Source organism: Pteronotus mesoamericanus, unplaced genomic scaffold, assembly GCF_021234165.1.
Source record: "Pteronotus mesoamericanus isolate MK-2021 breed Mesoamerican mustached bat unplaced genomic scaffold, CSHL_Meso_final contig_228, whole genome shotgun sequence".
Lineage (NCBI taxonomy): Eukaryota > Metazoa > Chordata > Mammalia > Chiroptera > Mormoopidae > Pteronotus > Pteronotus mesoamericanus.
This window is the reverse complement of record NW_026555095.1, coordinates 614,876-630,556: the sequence shown is the minus strand read 5'-3', so window position 1 is coordinate 630,556 and position 15,681 is coordinate 614,876. Positions and strand designations below refer to the sequence as shown.

The 15,681-nt window shown below is 45.8% G+C and overlaps 1 protein-coding gene across 1 annotated transcript in view; it reads left to right on the top strand.

Annotated features, from left to right (window-relative positions):
* The window catches only part of ARHGAP31 (Rho GTPase activating protein 31), a 106,765-nt gene extending 91,606 nt beyond the window's left edge, over positions 1 to 15,159 (top strand). The window contains exons 9-12 of the mRNA XM_054572322.1: positions 1,199 to 1,261; positions 3,100 to 3,675; positions 4,391 to 4,671; positions 8,340 to 15,159. Coding sequence (XP_054428297.1) covers positions 1,199 to 1,261; positions 3,100 to 3,675; positions 4,391 to 4,671; positions 8,340 to 10,772 — 3,353 coding nt within the window. The 3' untranslated portion in view covers positions 10,773 to 15,159. The remainder of the gene's footprint in view (positions 1 to 1,198; positions 1,262 to 3,099; positions 3,676 to 4,390; positions 4,672 to 8,339) is intronic.
* The last annotated feature ends 522 nt before the right edge of the window (positions 15,160 to 15,681 follow it).

Here is a 15,681-nt window from a genome sequence, read left to right as displayed (position 1 = left end):
GGATGTAAGGAGGTTCATCGAGAGTTTGAGTGAAGATGGCTGTGTCTTCCCACAGCACAGTGGGCTCTGGACAGTGACGGGCCTGAGCTGAGCAGGCCAAGCGATCATGCAGAGCCTCCAGGGGAGCAGAGTTTGGAGCAAGGAGGAAAAACGGGGAAGCTTTAAAAGGGGGACAAGGCCCAATTTGGGTTAAGACCAACAACAATAACAATGGTTACTTTTTATTAAGCATTTACTCTATTCTAGGTCAGTACAGTCTACTTATTTTATATGCATTACTCATTTAATCCTCACAGAGGCTCTATTTTTCATTTTACATGTGAGATAACTGAAGGTTAGGAAACATAAGCTGCTTATCTGAAGTCACAGGGCCCAAAAAGTGGCAGAGTCCAGATTCATAACAAGATCTGTTGGAATTCGAGTTGCCTTAAAGCCCCAAATTTTGGGGCTCCAACTCAGCTTCCAAACTGCCCCCTTTCCCCTTCTAGCAAGCTTGATCCAGAAGGAACCACCTTTCAGTTAATTCAGCTCCCTGAAAAACGAGTGCCTAATCCTGTGCCTGGAATAAATTTGTACTGAGTTAAGCAGCACTTTCCCAAAAGCCTGCTTAGGGGGCTTACAAAGATGCATGGAGTCCACTGGGCACAGAGTAGGTACTCAAAAAAAGGGTTGTTTTGTTGGTATCTGCTCCAGGGTGAGGCTGTGTGAGATCTCAAGGAGCAGAGCTGCGCATGGGAGAAAAGTGGCCAGTTCCCCTGGGCCCTTTCACCTATTGCACCAAATTCCTTGGTGCTGAGAGACGCAGCTGTAGCCAAAATCCTGCTCTCTGGCCTTCCATAGAGGGAGACCTGCCTGGAGCCCCATGGATTCTAGTCCACAGATGAATCTTTGAATCCTTTTTGTGCAATAACTTTGGGCTCAGGGCTCGTCACTTGCTAACAGCTAGTATTTGAAAAAATTATAATTTGTCTTTATCTGTATAACGTTAATAAAATTTTGATCTACAGATGCCCTGCTTTTATAAGGTCAGTCCCCATCAGAAAGTAGGAACAGCTAGGGTGGAGTGGCGGGATGGTTTCCAAAGGAAAAAATTATAAATACGTGAAAAACTTTTCTAAAGACAGTTTTCTTGTGTGCTGACAGCCTGATCTATTGCTCTGAATACTTCAACAGGGATATTTGTTTCTTTTTTCTTTAGTGGAAAAAGCTACTATCCGGCCAGCTAAAAGCATGGACTCGCTGTGCTCAGTGCCTGTGGAAGGTGAGATTTTACAGTTGCATTTGGGACTGGGGATTACAGCTGGGAGACCAGAGGTGCCACACCAGGCTCACCATCATAAGCAACTGGGCTGCTCGTGCCCAGTCACAGTCGCGCACAATCCCTCAGTCCCAAAGCCCTCCCTGGCCCTTTCTGTACTCAGGGGGTTTACGTAGCCCTTACGTTAACCCCCCTACTCTAAGGCAGGGCGAGGCCTAAAGGGCCATCCTCTTTCTCCAGCCTTCCCCTGACCACAGACAGAGACAATAGCTGCTTCACATTCACAACTGAACCAGGTACAGGGGCAACACATGAAAACCAAGGCAGAAAAGAGTCTTCTCCTTTAGGTTTAAAGAGCCAAGCACTGGTTTATATACTTCCGAATTTTGTGCCTCAATATTTGTGTGTCTTGAATTTGTGTGTTTCCGTAGACATTAGCTTCATCACACTTGTCAAGTCATGATTTTGAGCTGGTAGATTCATTCATTTATTCATCAGTAAACATGGATAGGTGCCAGCCCGGCATGTAGCTGGTCATCACGTACTGGAGTAGATGTGTGCACAGTTGCAAACAAGGTGACACCTATCATCAAAGTGACACCTCACCACCTTGGTTCTTACAGGGCTGACTTGCCTATACCTCTTTTTCTGCTAAGCAACTCATAGCACTGCTACAAGTTATACAGCACAGGGATTCCTAGCAGTAGACTAAACTCCCCATATTTACCCCATGACATCCCATCCCCTTTAATTTAGAGCATTTTTCCCTTTGATGAATGAAGGAACCTGAATAATACAGAAAATCTTTAGAACAGTTTTTAAAAATAATTCTCAACTTGTAAAATACTCAGTGAACTCTTTTTAAACTGACTCAATACTTTTATCACTTCTTCATCTTTATATTCATTTGCTTTGGTTTTGAAACCTCTGGGGGCAGTTCCCACCCAGTTTTACAGAATTTAATATTTCAAAGTCCAGATCAGCACTCTCATGAGCGTTGGGCAGATTATCTAACCTCTCGAGTCTCAGTCTCAGCTGTTAGAGGTGCTTACACTTCCCCTACAGGGTGGTCGTGAGAATTTTAAATGTCCATGTTACATGTCCAGCAGAGCACTTAGTACCTCATTGGGAATTAATGTCCAGATCTCGGGCAACTCACTTGTTATCTCCCAGCTTATTTATTTCTCATACAGATTTTTTCCTTCTTTGCCTTCACTTCTCAGTCAGTCGGGAACTCGAGCCTCACAACTGGGCTTTCTAACATTTCTAGTTTCCCATCCTCTGAATCAGCAGACAGAAGCCTGGAAAAAGTGAGAAAGGTCTAGCTAACAGCATTTGTTTCCTTGCCTGGAAATCAAACCCCTGTTTGGGCCCATCTGCTAGAGGAGGTTTAAAACAATAAGTTTTAAAGTAAAATAAGATTCCGTTCTTTTGCCCTGTATGTCTTCTTCATTTTGAGCGAACATTATTCTGTCGCCTCTCATCCATCCGTTTATGTTTTTCACAATCTACATGTTATGCTTGAAGGATGACTTTCTGTCCAGACATCTTAGCAGGGACCCTCTTTGGTAAATTATTTGCCTGCAAAGCTGAAAACAAATAGATATGACACAATAGTAAATGGCCCTATGAGGGCATCATAACAGAACAGGCGCATGAAAAGATGCTTCCTATCTCGTCAACCAAATATTATGAACCTGTCTTTATTAGGGCAGCTATGCCCTTATTAGAATGATGCATCTTTTTGATATTCAAGAGTTGCATGCCTTCCCTTGCTGGAAGGCTGTGCAGGGCATGTGTGCCCAGGCTGCTGACCATGTGTTTGTCTGCTTTTTCACTAGGGAAAGAAACCAAAGGAACTTTCAATCGAACAGTCACCACTGGTGGATTTTTTATTCCAGCAGCAAAAATGCATGGAACTAGCACTGGCAGTTCTTGTGACCTCAGCAAGCAGGAGGGTGACTGGGGCCAGGAGGGGATGCCGGCGGGGGCAGAGGGGGGCTTTGACATGAGTAGTGACCGAAGTCAACCCCAGGGTGCTCAGGCCCGGTTCCCACCTGAGCAGCTGAAGGTGTTCCGGCCCGTTGAGGATCCTGAGAGTGAGCAAACAGCCCCAAAGATGCTGGGTATGTTCTACACCTCAAACGACAGTGCCAGTAAATCCGTCTTCACCAGCAGCCTCTTCCAAATGGAGCCCTCGCCCCGTCACCAGCGCAAGGCCCTGAACATCTCAGAGCCCTTTGCTGTGTCCGTGCCCCTCCGTGTGTCAGCTGTCATCAGCACCAACAGCACCCCATGCAGGACACCCCCAAAGGAGCTGCAGTCTCTGTCCAGCCTGGAGGAATTTTCTTTCCAGGGGTCAGAGAGTGGAGGCTGGCCTGAAGAGGAGAAGCCACTGGGAGCTGAGACTTCTACAGGTAAAGGAGGGGAGAGAAGTACTTCTTCCACTTCAAGAGATTAAAAACCAGACCTAAATTTGCTTAAACAGAGTTTGTAAGACAATGTGGTAAAGTGGTTAAGACTGTGGGCTCTGAGCCAGACTGCCTGTCAAGAAGCTGTCAATCAGAAATCACAATACATCTTTGTAGGCTGGTATAAATACTAGGTTTCTGTGACCTTAGGCAACAAGCTTGTCTTCTTAGCCTCTGAACTGATATATGTGTGAAGTTAAAGATTGGATTAAGCAAGGCTTCTCAACCTCAGCACTGTTGACGTCTGGGGATGGGTATTATTTTTTGTGGGGGACTGTCTTGTGCTTTGTAGAATATTTAGCAACATCCATGGCTTCTACCCACTAGATGCCAGTAACCACCCCCACCACCCATTTGTGACAACCAACAATGTCTGCAGACATTGCCAAATGTCCCCTGGGGATGGGAGGAGCACAGTGGTCTCCAGTTGAGAACCACTGGGCTGGAAGACCTTCCATCTCTGATACTCTGTGACTCTGGGATCTGAGGACAGGCCATGCTAGGAGGAAAGGGTAAAGGATGTGAGAGGGTAGTGAGCTGGGAGAATTCACTCCATCCCTGTGAAGCAGGACTAGCTCAGGTCAGTGACTGAGCTGGGAATGACCTCTCTTAAAATGAGTTATCAGCCTCTTTCAACTGATGACTCTCATCCTCATTGCAGCTTCTGTACCGAAGAAGGTGGCTCTCGAGGATGCCAGGCCAGGACTGGAAGCAGTGAGGACAGCAGAATGCAGCAAAGGCCTTTCCCTGGAGCCAGGGGCCCAATGGGAGGAGAAGAAAACTTCAGAAATCTCCCTGAGCTGTCAACATTCAGATGAACTGGAAAAGAGCCCAGATTCAGACAAGGTGGTGGAGGAGGGTCAAGAGCCTGGCCAGGCGGAGTCCGGCGCTCTGCCGGAGAGCCCCAGGGCCAGAGCGGAGGCCGTGTTTCTGCATGAGATGGTAAGGCGGACCCCCTCTCTGGTCGGGCCCATAGTGTCTCCATTTTCCCAACGGCTCCTCATACAGCTGAAATAAGTTTTGTTGTTGTTTTTAAAAATTTTTTAAGAACCAGTTTCTGCCAGAAGGATTTTAGGAGACAACTTGCTCATCAGTTCTAGGATTTTCTTTCACAGAGGTCCTAGGGTAATGGGGTTAGGTTCCCTAGGACAGACTCAACTCTAAATATTTCTGACCTGGAGCCATCATTAGCCGGTGATACGCCCTTAGATTGTAATGACATTCAATCCCAGAAGCAGCACAAGATCTGCTTATCATATCCCAGTCCCGGAGATGATGACCCTTCTTGGAGCCTGCTCTCTACTTCTAGACATCTGGGATGGACCGTGTCTATGTTTGTAAAATCTTCTATAATATTTCCAGAATCTATTCCTTCCTCCTGTGGCTTCTGGAGGAGTGAAAACATGATGCCAGAGCTTACTAAACCTCTCCCACTTTTTAGAGGTGGGATTAACCTTGGTTTTGGGGGATGTCCTCTCATAAGCTGAAGGTGTGAGAAGGATCTCCATGGAGTCCCACACTGGGGAGGCCACCCTGTGACCTGGAGGAGTGACCTGTGTCCAAGGAGGATAGGCAGCTCTTTTCGTTTGACTTGCTTCCAGGATCTTGGTTTCCAGTACATGTACAAAAGGTCCGTGTGCTACAAGTTGGGGCAGTACGGGGACACCAGAGTGGCCTCAGGCGGCTGAATAGAGTCCCTGTAAAACATGTTTGCATTTGTAGAAGGAGAAAGACACAGAGACTATTACAGTGATTAAATTCTGGGAGGCAACAAGTATGAATGGCATTGCTTTAAGAAACAGATAGAGTTAGCACAGTGGGGAGAACCAGGCTGGGGTCACTGGAGTGAGTAGAGGCACCAATGCATTCATTCATTTAAAATCTTACATTAGACACCTACCTTGTGCCAGACACTCTGCTGAGCACCGACCGCACTGCAGTGTACCGGACGGTCACTGTCCTGCCTTCTTGGAGCTGACACCTTCATAGGTGAAAGGTTACCAAAGAAGTAATTTCTAGGGTGATATGGAAGCATGGAGTTTTGTGGGAGCATAGAACAGGAGGACCCAACCTAGTCAGATGGAGGAGGATCAGCAAGGTCAGGGAAGCCTTCTCCGAAAACAGATATTTAGATTGAGAACTTAGCAAGAAGAAAGGAGTAGAAGACCTAGTAGAAACAGAAAGACTTCCAGGAAGGAAGAATAAGATGTACCATGAATCTGAGGTAGGAAAGAGCATGAGTAATTTAAGGAATGGGAACAGGGCCAGAGAACAGAAACATGGACCAGAGAAAGTAAGGCCTGGGGAAGCAGGGGCCCCGGCAGGCAGGGCTGCTTGGAAGGGATTTGAAGATTAACCTAAGGGCAATGGAAACTTTTCTGATTTGTTCAGAATCTTATATTTTAAAGGCCTATTCTGGGAGGAGAATGGCGTGGGAAAGGGTAGAGAGGAGGCAGGGATGCCGGTTAGGAGGCTAGTCGTGTGTGCAGAGCCAGTGTGAAAGATGGTGGCTTGGATTAGGGTGGGGCATTGGGCATGGAAATGGAAGGCTTTCAGAGCTATTTAGAAGGCAGTGTGAACAGGCCGTGGTGAGTGACTGGATAAAGAGTGAGGAAGAAGGAAGAGTTGAGGACACCTCATAGGTTTCTTATGTGAGTGAAAAGATGCACTATGGTTCACTCACTGAGATGGCTGACCGTGAGGAGGGAGTTTAGATGTTCATTTATTAATCTAAATTTATTGAACTTAGCAAGGGATCACTTAATGTAGGTGCTGAGGAGAGTAGAGAGACGAGTAAAAGGCTGCTCCTGCCCTGAAGGAGAGCACAGTCTAGTAAATGAAGTAGAAATATATGCAAACAAATGCAATACCATACATCAAATCTCAAAAATATTTCTGCTTTTTGACAAAAGAATCCAATCTGAGAGAGTTATTTGAAAGAAATAACTCAAAAGAAAACACCGAATCCATTTCATTTCAACAGACCCTTGTACTAGGCAACTGTTCACAGTAGACAAAGCACCATTTGGCCTAGAGGAACAAATTCTTTACCTCTAGGAGCTCACAGTCCTTAGGGAAGATGAAACAAGCACCAGATTAACTGTAATATGGAACTACATGTGATTAGATCCAGGTGAGAAGCAATGTCAGGTTGGCAGCAGGTCAGACTTCTCAGAAAGGCCTGCACCCCCACAGGGTTGAGATGCCTCCCAATGCTTCTCCGTGGATTAGAATTAGGCCTTGAGGCAAGAATTGAAAGGAACTGAAATTTGTTTCGCTGGAGCTGACCAGGCCTCCCTTTTTTGTGTCTTCAGCCTGGGCTTTGTGTAGGAAACGACAGGAGTCGGACAAGGAGAAGCTGGACTTGAGGGGAGATGGGGACCATAAACAAGATGGGGAAGGAGGCACCTCCTCACGTGAACAGTGGTTATCTGTGGGTAGTAGGAATATAATATTTTGCTGTTTTTGTATTCTTTTATATGTGTCAAAGTATTTTTTCCCCCCATAGGAGATATGTATTTTTTTTTTATAATAAGGGAAAAGAGCTCTCTCTCTATTTATATTTATTTGCACAGCAGGTTTCAGGGCAAGAGTTCACATTTTCATGCCACCAAGAGAATCTAATTCTTGTCTGCCATTCTGTAAACCTGAGGTTAAAAGAGACCAGAGGTTTTTGTTTGTTTTACCATATATAATGCACAGCCACGTTTTTGGTCCAAACAGTCAGGAAAAAAAAACTCTCATTTTATAGTATATAGATACGGAATTAGTACTACCCATGTATAATGTGCATCCCTCAAAAAACTGGGCAACAAAATGCACATTATACACTGCAAAACACAGTATAAGGCATCAGTGGACAGGGATTACATGCTTATGTTCCGATGTCAACACAGCTGGCTTTCGATCCTGGTCTGCTCCTGTGTGATTTAGGAAAATTGTTTAATCTGTTTGAACAAAAGGCTCCTCATATCTAAAATAGAAATAAGCATAGTAGTAGTTATCTCTTAGGGTTGATGGGAAAATTAAATAAGAAAATACAATTAATATGCAGTTGTTCCTTGGTAACCCCGGGGAGGGGATTAGTTCCAGGATCCACTTGGATACCAAAATCCAGTACGCTCAAGTCCCTTATATAAAATGGTGTAGTACTTACATGTAATCTCTACCCATCCGCCAGTACTTTAAAATCATCTCTAAATTACTTATAATATCTAATACAATGTAAACGCTATGTAAATAGTTGTTATACTGTATTGCTTAGGAAATAATGGCAAGAAAAATATCTGTACTTGTTCAATACAGAGGTCATAGGCCTAACTACATAATACATGTCAGCAACAAGGTAACATTTCCCCATGCCCAATATTTCCCATCTGGGGCTGGTGGAATGTGTGGGTGTGGAACCCCAGATATGGAGGGCCACCTGTATGTTATGGCACATGGTAAGCACTGAGTGAACATCCAGTTATTATTAGTGCTGTGGCCTTTATTTGGTGTGGTAGCGTAGCCTGGCATGGCTTAGTCCCTTCACTCTCCTGGCACACCATGAGGGTGACAGCCCCAAGGGTCTCCGGCTCAAAAATAATCAGTTTCTTGATATTTTTCAGGATGAAGATGATCTGTCCAGCACCCTGATCTGGCCTGAGATTCAACAGGAGCTAAAAATTATTGAATCTGAGGAGGAGCTGTCTTCATTGCCACCACCTGTTCTAAAGATCAGCCCAACTCAGCCCCTTCTTGAGTCAAGTTCAAGGCCTTTTGCTCCCCCAGAGCCTCCTGGGAGCTTGCCTTGTGTTTCCACCCCAGCTCCAGTCTCCACCCCTCTGGAGGAGTGGACTAGGGATACAACCCATCATAGCACACAGGGGATTCCCACAGCAGCCACTAGAGAAATACCAGAGCAAACCAGCAGCCTCCATCGATCTGGGACTGAGAAGGGCCAGCGCCCAGATCCCACCAGCCTGGCCCCTCTGGAAATCGGTCCATTTGAGGCAGCTTCTCCACAAGCAAGGGTGGAGATGGGAGGCCCAGGGAACCTGTCTCCTCCGACCCCACCTGCTCCACCCCCTCCAACTCCTCAGGAGGAAGCACCTCAAGACCAGCTATTGAAGGATGGCCCTGAGAGGGAAGACTCCTCAAAGAATGTGAGGACAAATCCATACGTAGACCAGCTGAAGTCCAAAGGCAGTCCTGGGATCCCCAGTCTTTGCCAGGGAGACAAGTCCTCTCCAGGACAAAGTGAGAAACAAAAGTCAAAGAGTGCTGCTCCTGATGGAAGAGGCCCTGGTTTTCCAAACCCAACAAAGGAAGTTGAGATCTCCCCACAAGGAGAAGGGGATATAGCCCATTCAGTACAGGAGCCCTCAGATTGTGATGAAGATGATGCTGTGACAGACATTGCCCAGCATGGCCTGGAGATGGTGGAGCCCTGGGAGGAGCCCCAATGGGTGACGAGTCCCCTTCATTCCCCTACCCTGAAAAATGTGCAAGAGGCCCAGGTGCAGGGCCCGCAGGAGCCCCGACCAGAGAAGAGGCTCTCTCATAGGCCTAGCCTCCGTCAGAGCCGTTCTCTAGACAGCAAAACCACAGCCAAGAGCCAGTGGACTCTGCAGGCTCCCTCCTCCAGCAGCTGTGCGAATCTTGAAGCAGAGAGGCATTCCGACCCTCTGCAGCCCCTGGCACCCAGGAGAGAGCTTACTGGATGGCATGAAAAAGCCCTGAGATCCTTCAAAGAGTTCTCTGGCCTGAAAGGGACAGAGGCTCTTCCCAGCCAGAAGGGACCAGGCGGTTTGCAGTCCAAACCAGCAGAAACCAGCCCTGTCAGCCCAGCAGAGAGAAAGGACCTGGGGACACACCTGGGACACGGCAACCCTCATACTGAGCAGGGTAGTATTCCTAGATCAGAGAGCAGCAAGGAGAGCTCACCTAGTGCTCAGGATAGCATCTCGCCTGGAGAACATCCCCCAAAGTTACAGCTGAAGAGCAGTGAGGGTGGGCCCCCAAAAGGGAAAAATAGGCCGTCCTCCCTCAACCTGGACGCGGCCATTCCCATCACTGACCTCTTCCAGTTTGAGAATGTGGCCTCATTTGGTTCACCTGGAATGCAGGTCTCTGAGCCAGAAGACCCAAAGGTCACGTGGATGACCTCACCTCACTGTAAAGTAGACCCCTGGAGGGTTTACTCCCAGGACCCTCAAGACCTGGGCATTGTTGCTCACGCCCTGACAGGCCGCCGTAACTCAGCTCCCGTCAGCGTGTCGGCTGTGAGAACCTCCTTCATGGTCAAGATGTGCCAGGCCAGGGCCGTCCCAGTCATCCCGCCCAAGATTCAGTACACACAGATCCCACAGCCGCTGCCCTCTCAGAGCCCAGGGGAGGGGGTTGCTCAGCCTCTGGAGAAGAGCCAGGAGGAACCCAACGCAACCGGTGGGACCTCTCAGAAACCTGCCAAAGATGATTCTCTCTCCTCCTTGGAAAGCCCAAAGGAAGGGAAACCAAAGCAAGACACAGGAGCCATGGAGTCCTCGCCAGTGGATGCCACTGCATCCCGCATGTGTGAGGGACCCACCCTTTCTCCAGAACCAGGTTTGGCTAACCTGCTGTCCACTCAGGATGCAGTAGTGCAGTGCCGAAAGCGCACATCAGAGACAGAGCCATCTGGGGACAACCTTCTTTCTTCAAAAATAGAGCGACCATCGGGGGGCTCTAAGCCTTTCCACAGGTCAAGGCCAGGAAGACCTCAGAGCCTAATCTTATTCAGTCCTCCTTTCCCCATCATGGACCATCCACCTTCTTCCACAGTGACAGATTCCAAGGTCCTGCTGTCCCCTATCAGAAGCCCCACACAGACAGTTTCTCCTGGCCTTCTTTGTGGGGAGTTGGCAGAAAACACGTGGGTCACACCAGAAGGGGTTACACTGAGGAATAAAATGACCATTCCTAAGAACGGCCAGAGACTAGAGACCTCAACCAGCTGTTTTTATCAGCCTCAGCGGAGATCAGTGATTCTGGATGGAAGAAGCGGGAGGCAAATAGAATGACTTCAGTTCATCTGCTGGTGTCTGAAAAAAATGCCATGATTCATCTGAAATTTATTATAGGGCCAACTTACCATGAGTCCAGGCACAGGTTATCCAAGTTTGGGCTTACTTTGGCTTCTCTTCTTTCAGCCTTCTGACCACTTATTCAGTACTCAGTAAGGGAGAGAATGAAATGCTTGCCTCCAGTGAGACTCGGGGCTTGTCTGTGTGTCACATTTCTCCCCCATTGCCGTTATCTGTTGCTGTGGTGAGCTGGATGTGATGATGACTTTTGAAAGGAAAGAGAGATCCTTTGTGTTGAAAAGTGTTGCTACTGAGGTTTGAAAGCCTCCTCTTCACTTCATGCTTTTTAACGTTCCTTAAAGCATGTGTTCTTTTAGACCAGTTTTCTGATAAGCTTTGTAAAAGTGTATTATCCAGAATACAAGGAGATTTGGAAAAGTAAACTAACATACACTTAGATCTCCCAGTGGGTGGATTTACTCCTGCTCTTTCCTTGGAATTCCTGCTGACCTGCCCAAGATGGCTCCATGTTCCATTCTAGAAAATCAGTATCTACACTCAAGAACAAACTCTGAGACTGGCACAATCTAAGAAGACTTTCTGGCTCTGGCTTTTATTAATTTGGGACTCCATGGCCACTATCCTGACCTCTGATTTATAAATCCAGTAGCTGGACAGGGTGGGTGGTGAGCTGACAGTTACCTCAGAGAAATGTGCCAGATCTCCATTTAAGTAAGCAGAAGTGGAGCGATCTGCTTTCATTCCAGTATCACAGTCCAAAAATAGGGTTTCATCATAGAGGAAAGCCTCACACATAGAACTACACTCCAAGCTGAATGTGTTTCCGCTGGTGGGGCAGTAGCAGAAAAGACCTCTAGGTCAGCTTCACTCTCCTTACACGCTAGGTTGGCACAGGAGTGCAGGAGAAGATAGGGAAGAGCTCCAGGAGGGGTGCGGGAAGAGCCCTGGCGGGGTGGCCATCCCTACCACTCGATGGCTGGCAGCTGCCCTTCTGGAAATGTATTTCATCTTAGCCAGTGGACTCCTTCCTTCTTCCCTCTCCCTTCGTTGCTGAAGGACAGATCTGAGGTACCCTTCCACACTCCCCTTCACCCACCACCCGCCCCCGGCACTCAAACTTGCCCTTCTCCTGTCTATATAAAAGCAGAGGCAATAAACCAATCTGATTTTGTCAGTTATTTAGAACTTCAAATGGCTCTTTACTTTTCATTTGGAGAGGGGGAAAGGAATAACCTGCTGGCAGATTTTTGGTGCTCCCCGCACAAAGGGCCTCACAGGAGCCCTTCTCAAGGCAAAACCTATCAGGGTATCAATGCTTTAACATTCTAAGACATCTGTCTTGTTTGAAAAACAAAAGTAGACCTATTTTTAGCCCTGTGCACCTCCTCTCAGATTCACGTCTGGTTGACCTCTGTCCAGAAGCTCAGTCATTGCAGAAATTTCTCTAAGAGCCAGCAATACCTCCGGGCAGACCTCACAACCAAGGCTGGTGCTGGGCTGGGCAGGAGATGAACTAAAATTACCTCCTCCAGTGAGAGACTGGAAGCTGGTGCCTTGCAACAGATACAAATTCCTCTGTCCCTTCTTCCTTGATAAGCCTTAGAAACTGTTTGAAACCTTGTCCTATACTTTTTAAGCCACTGTCTAGCACAGAGGTACATGTCACTGGCAGGGGCAGGCCAGCTGATGAGTTCTGCTTTCAGAGGCACTGAGATGAGTGAGCAGGGGGAGCAGTCAGTAGGCCTTTGGTCAGGGTCTTTGCATTCTCATTAGCTGACCAAGACCTCAGACCAAAAACCAATGAGATGTCAACCCCTAAGAATAGTCCCCTAGGGAAGCAAAGTGAAGAAATAGAGTGGTGACACATGAGAAAGGCCATGTTCTGGAGATTTGAAAAGTACATTCCTGCCTTATCAGAAAATGTGGGCAGATAGGCTTTATATCCATCTCAGTGCACGGTGGTGTCTATGCTTTGATATGGACTATGCTCCAGTTAGAATGTGATAGAGGAAAGGAACTGAACTTTGCTTCTCCATCAGAACTCTGAGCTGAGTAATGAAATGTTTAAGCTATTTTGTGATTATTTTAAATTTTTGTTTGTAACATGTACAGAATGTTTTTATCTGGGAGTAGACTGAGAAGCCACTATTTACATATTAACAAGTGAGCCCCATTTGAGGCACCCGTGTTGATTTATTAAATGGCTGCCATGTTCCTCAGCCTGACATCTTTCATTTGCAGCATCACCTTCAGGAGCATGGTGGGTGTGTGGATGTCGTCATGTGACACAGTGACAGCTGTCTGGAGATATTTGCTACTCTGAGTGTTCCTGGCCAGTCAGTACAGAAGGCCTTGGAAGCTGACTCACTTCTCAGTCAGTGCCCCGCTGCTGAAGTGTGCACTTCTCCTTTGACTACCACCCAGCCTGTCGACTGTCACAAACAGGGTCATAAATTTCCGGTGGGCTGGGGCTAGCCTGGCACTGAGGGAATTCCATTCCAATGCAAAGAAAACTTCTTAAATATTACCCCTGAAATTGTTCCTCAGAATGCCCTGAGATTACCTGTCTGGTCACCCACTTGGGACTGAAATGAGAATGGCTTGTTGGGAATCAGATTCTCTCCGGGGAGGGACGGGAGAGGTGCTGCTGTTTTCAGGGGGATCTACAGAGTGCCCTAGGGAGGGCTGGCTGCAGAATCAGCTTCCCGGGCAACGTCAAATCAACTATCAGTCCTCCAAATGGGACATGGCAGATGTTAAAGGTCAAATCTGAAGTGTTTTCTTTCAGTGTTAATGGTTGCTTAAGATAATAACTTATATTTACTGACAGAATTGTTTTTCCAGGCCACCTTTTAATTTCCAAAATGGACTAGAGAGAATTGGTTTTTATTCTCTGCTTCACGTGGAATATGAAGAGACCTGACCAAAAACCCCTTTAAGACACTGTTAGCCTAAAATTCAAAACTTTGATTACATCAAAATTCTGGATGCTGGGGAAATTAAAAATGTAAACATAAGTCCCCTCAAAAGATAATATTTATCAAGAGGTTAATACTACTGTGCTGGGTACTTTAGAACACTTAAATCCTTGAAGAGTCTAACTGAAAAGGGGGAGAGGGATGGTAGCAAATGAAACAGCTTGTAAACAACCAGGAGCAAGATTTAAAACCATTAAGTTACCAAATGAAAGTAGAAGGGAGAAAATGTAGCAACTAGCATCTTTTAATAGGATTATCAATAGTGTTCAAGTCACCTACTGACTGAGATCAAATTAAACACAACTGCAAATCCAATATAAAGTACTAGAGAGACATGCAGGTGCTGAGAGAGGTTTTTGCTTTGATCATTACAAAAATTAGAGAGTAGTAACAAAGTATAAATAGACCTGTGTTTTTGTGTGGTCTTAACTGGCTTGGTTGTGAAGTCCTGTTGGATCTCTGCAAATGTGCAAGGTGATACCAGTGTCCCATACTCCTTGAGAGTGGTTTTAGACTTCAGTCATCACAAAATGAGTTAACTCCTGTTGATTATGAATTTTAGGTCCAAGGTAAACTGTTACTTTCATGTCTAATGTTTAGCACATGATAATCACATTTGACTAAAACTGGGTGGGACAGTCATTTGTTTACACAGCCCTTGGCTTCCTGCCTGAAGAGGGCCTGGGGAACATAAAATTCAGTTATCTGGGATTGGAATGGGAGAGGTTCAGGGTACTCAGTCCTATTTCCACCAGGATTGATTAGAGACAGATTCTACCACAGTCTGTCCTAGCTGATGACAGTATAAATCTTGGAGTTAAGTGTTGCCGAGAGTTTGATTTTGGGCACTTCCAACAGAAGTTCAGCTCAAAGTGTGGAATAACGAAGAATGTGTTCTTTGTCAATACCTTTTCTAGCAGATAGGCCAGAAGAGGGAGCGAACACTTTTCCAAGCATGAAGAGGATTGGGAGATGGTAGAAGGGTAATTGCCTGAGATCAGTGTCAGCCCAGTAGGATAAAATTAAGGAACATCAAAGACTGATTGGCACACAGGTCATTTTGTAGCCTTGAGGTTCATGAGCGAGGCAGGGATCACTTCTCTATGAGGATGAAGGAGGACGTAACTAAGCATAAGAAACCTATTAAGTACATAGCCATGATTTTACTGGATGAATCACAGTGCTTTGCAATAACTTAATGTCGCAGTACTTCCTGGCTTATAATTCTGCAAGGTAAAGAACTTTTTCAAAGGAGTTAATTAAAAAGCCAAAAGCCAAATGATTTCAGCTGTACGTTGAGCTTGACGAGTGTTTCCAAAGATATAGTCAAAATGTTTTTCTATTAAAAAAGTATAAATATTAAACCTATCCATAGAGACATTTACGTGTAATTAAAACAGACTGTTGTGCTTTTAAAAATGTACTCTAATAAATGATATAAATGATGATGCTTATGATGGTGCTATGAACTGGAGAAGGACATGGGGTCATCAAAATCAATAGTAGGAATGTGTATTATGTGCACAGGCTCATTTGTTTTTGTTGTTGTTTTTTGCCACAAATAAGCCCAGATACACAGAATTCCTTTTTTCAAAAGCTAAATATTATCCCATTGTATGTATATGCCACATTTTGGTTATTCACTCATCCATCAATGGACATTTGGGTTTTTTCCACCTCTTGGCTCTTGTGAATAGTGCTGCTATGAATTCCAATTTGAGACCTTGCTTTCAATCCTCTTGGATATATACTCAGAAGTGTAATTGCTGGATCATTTCATAATTCTGTCTTTAATTTTTTTGGGAAACCTCCATACTGTTTTCCACTGCACCTACACCATTATCACACAAATAATTCACAAGGGTTCCAATTTCTCCATACCCTTACAGACATTTGTTATTTTCTGG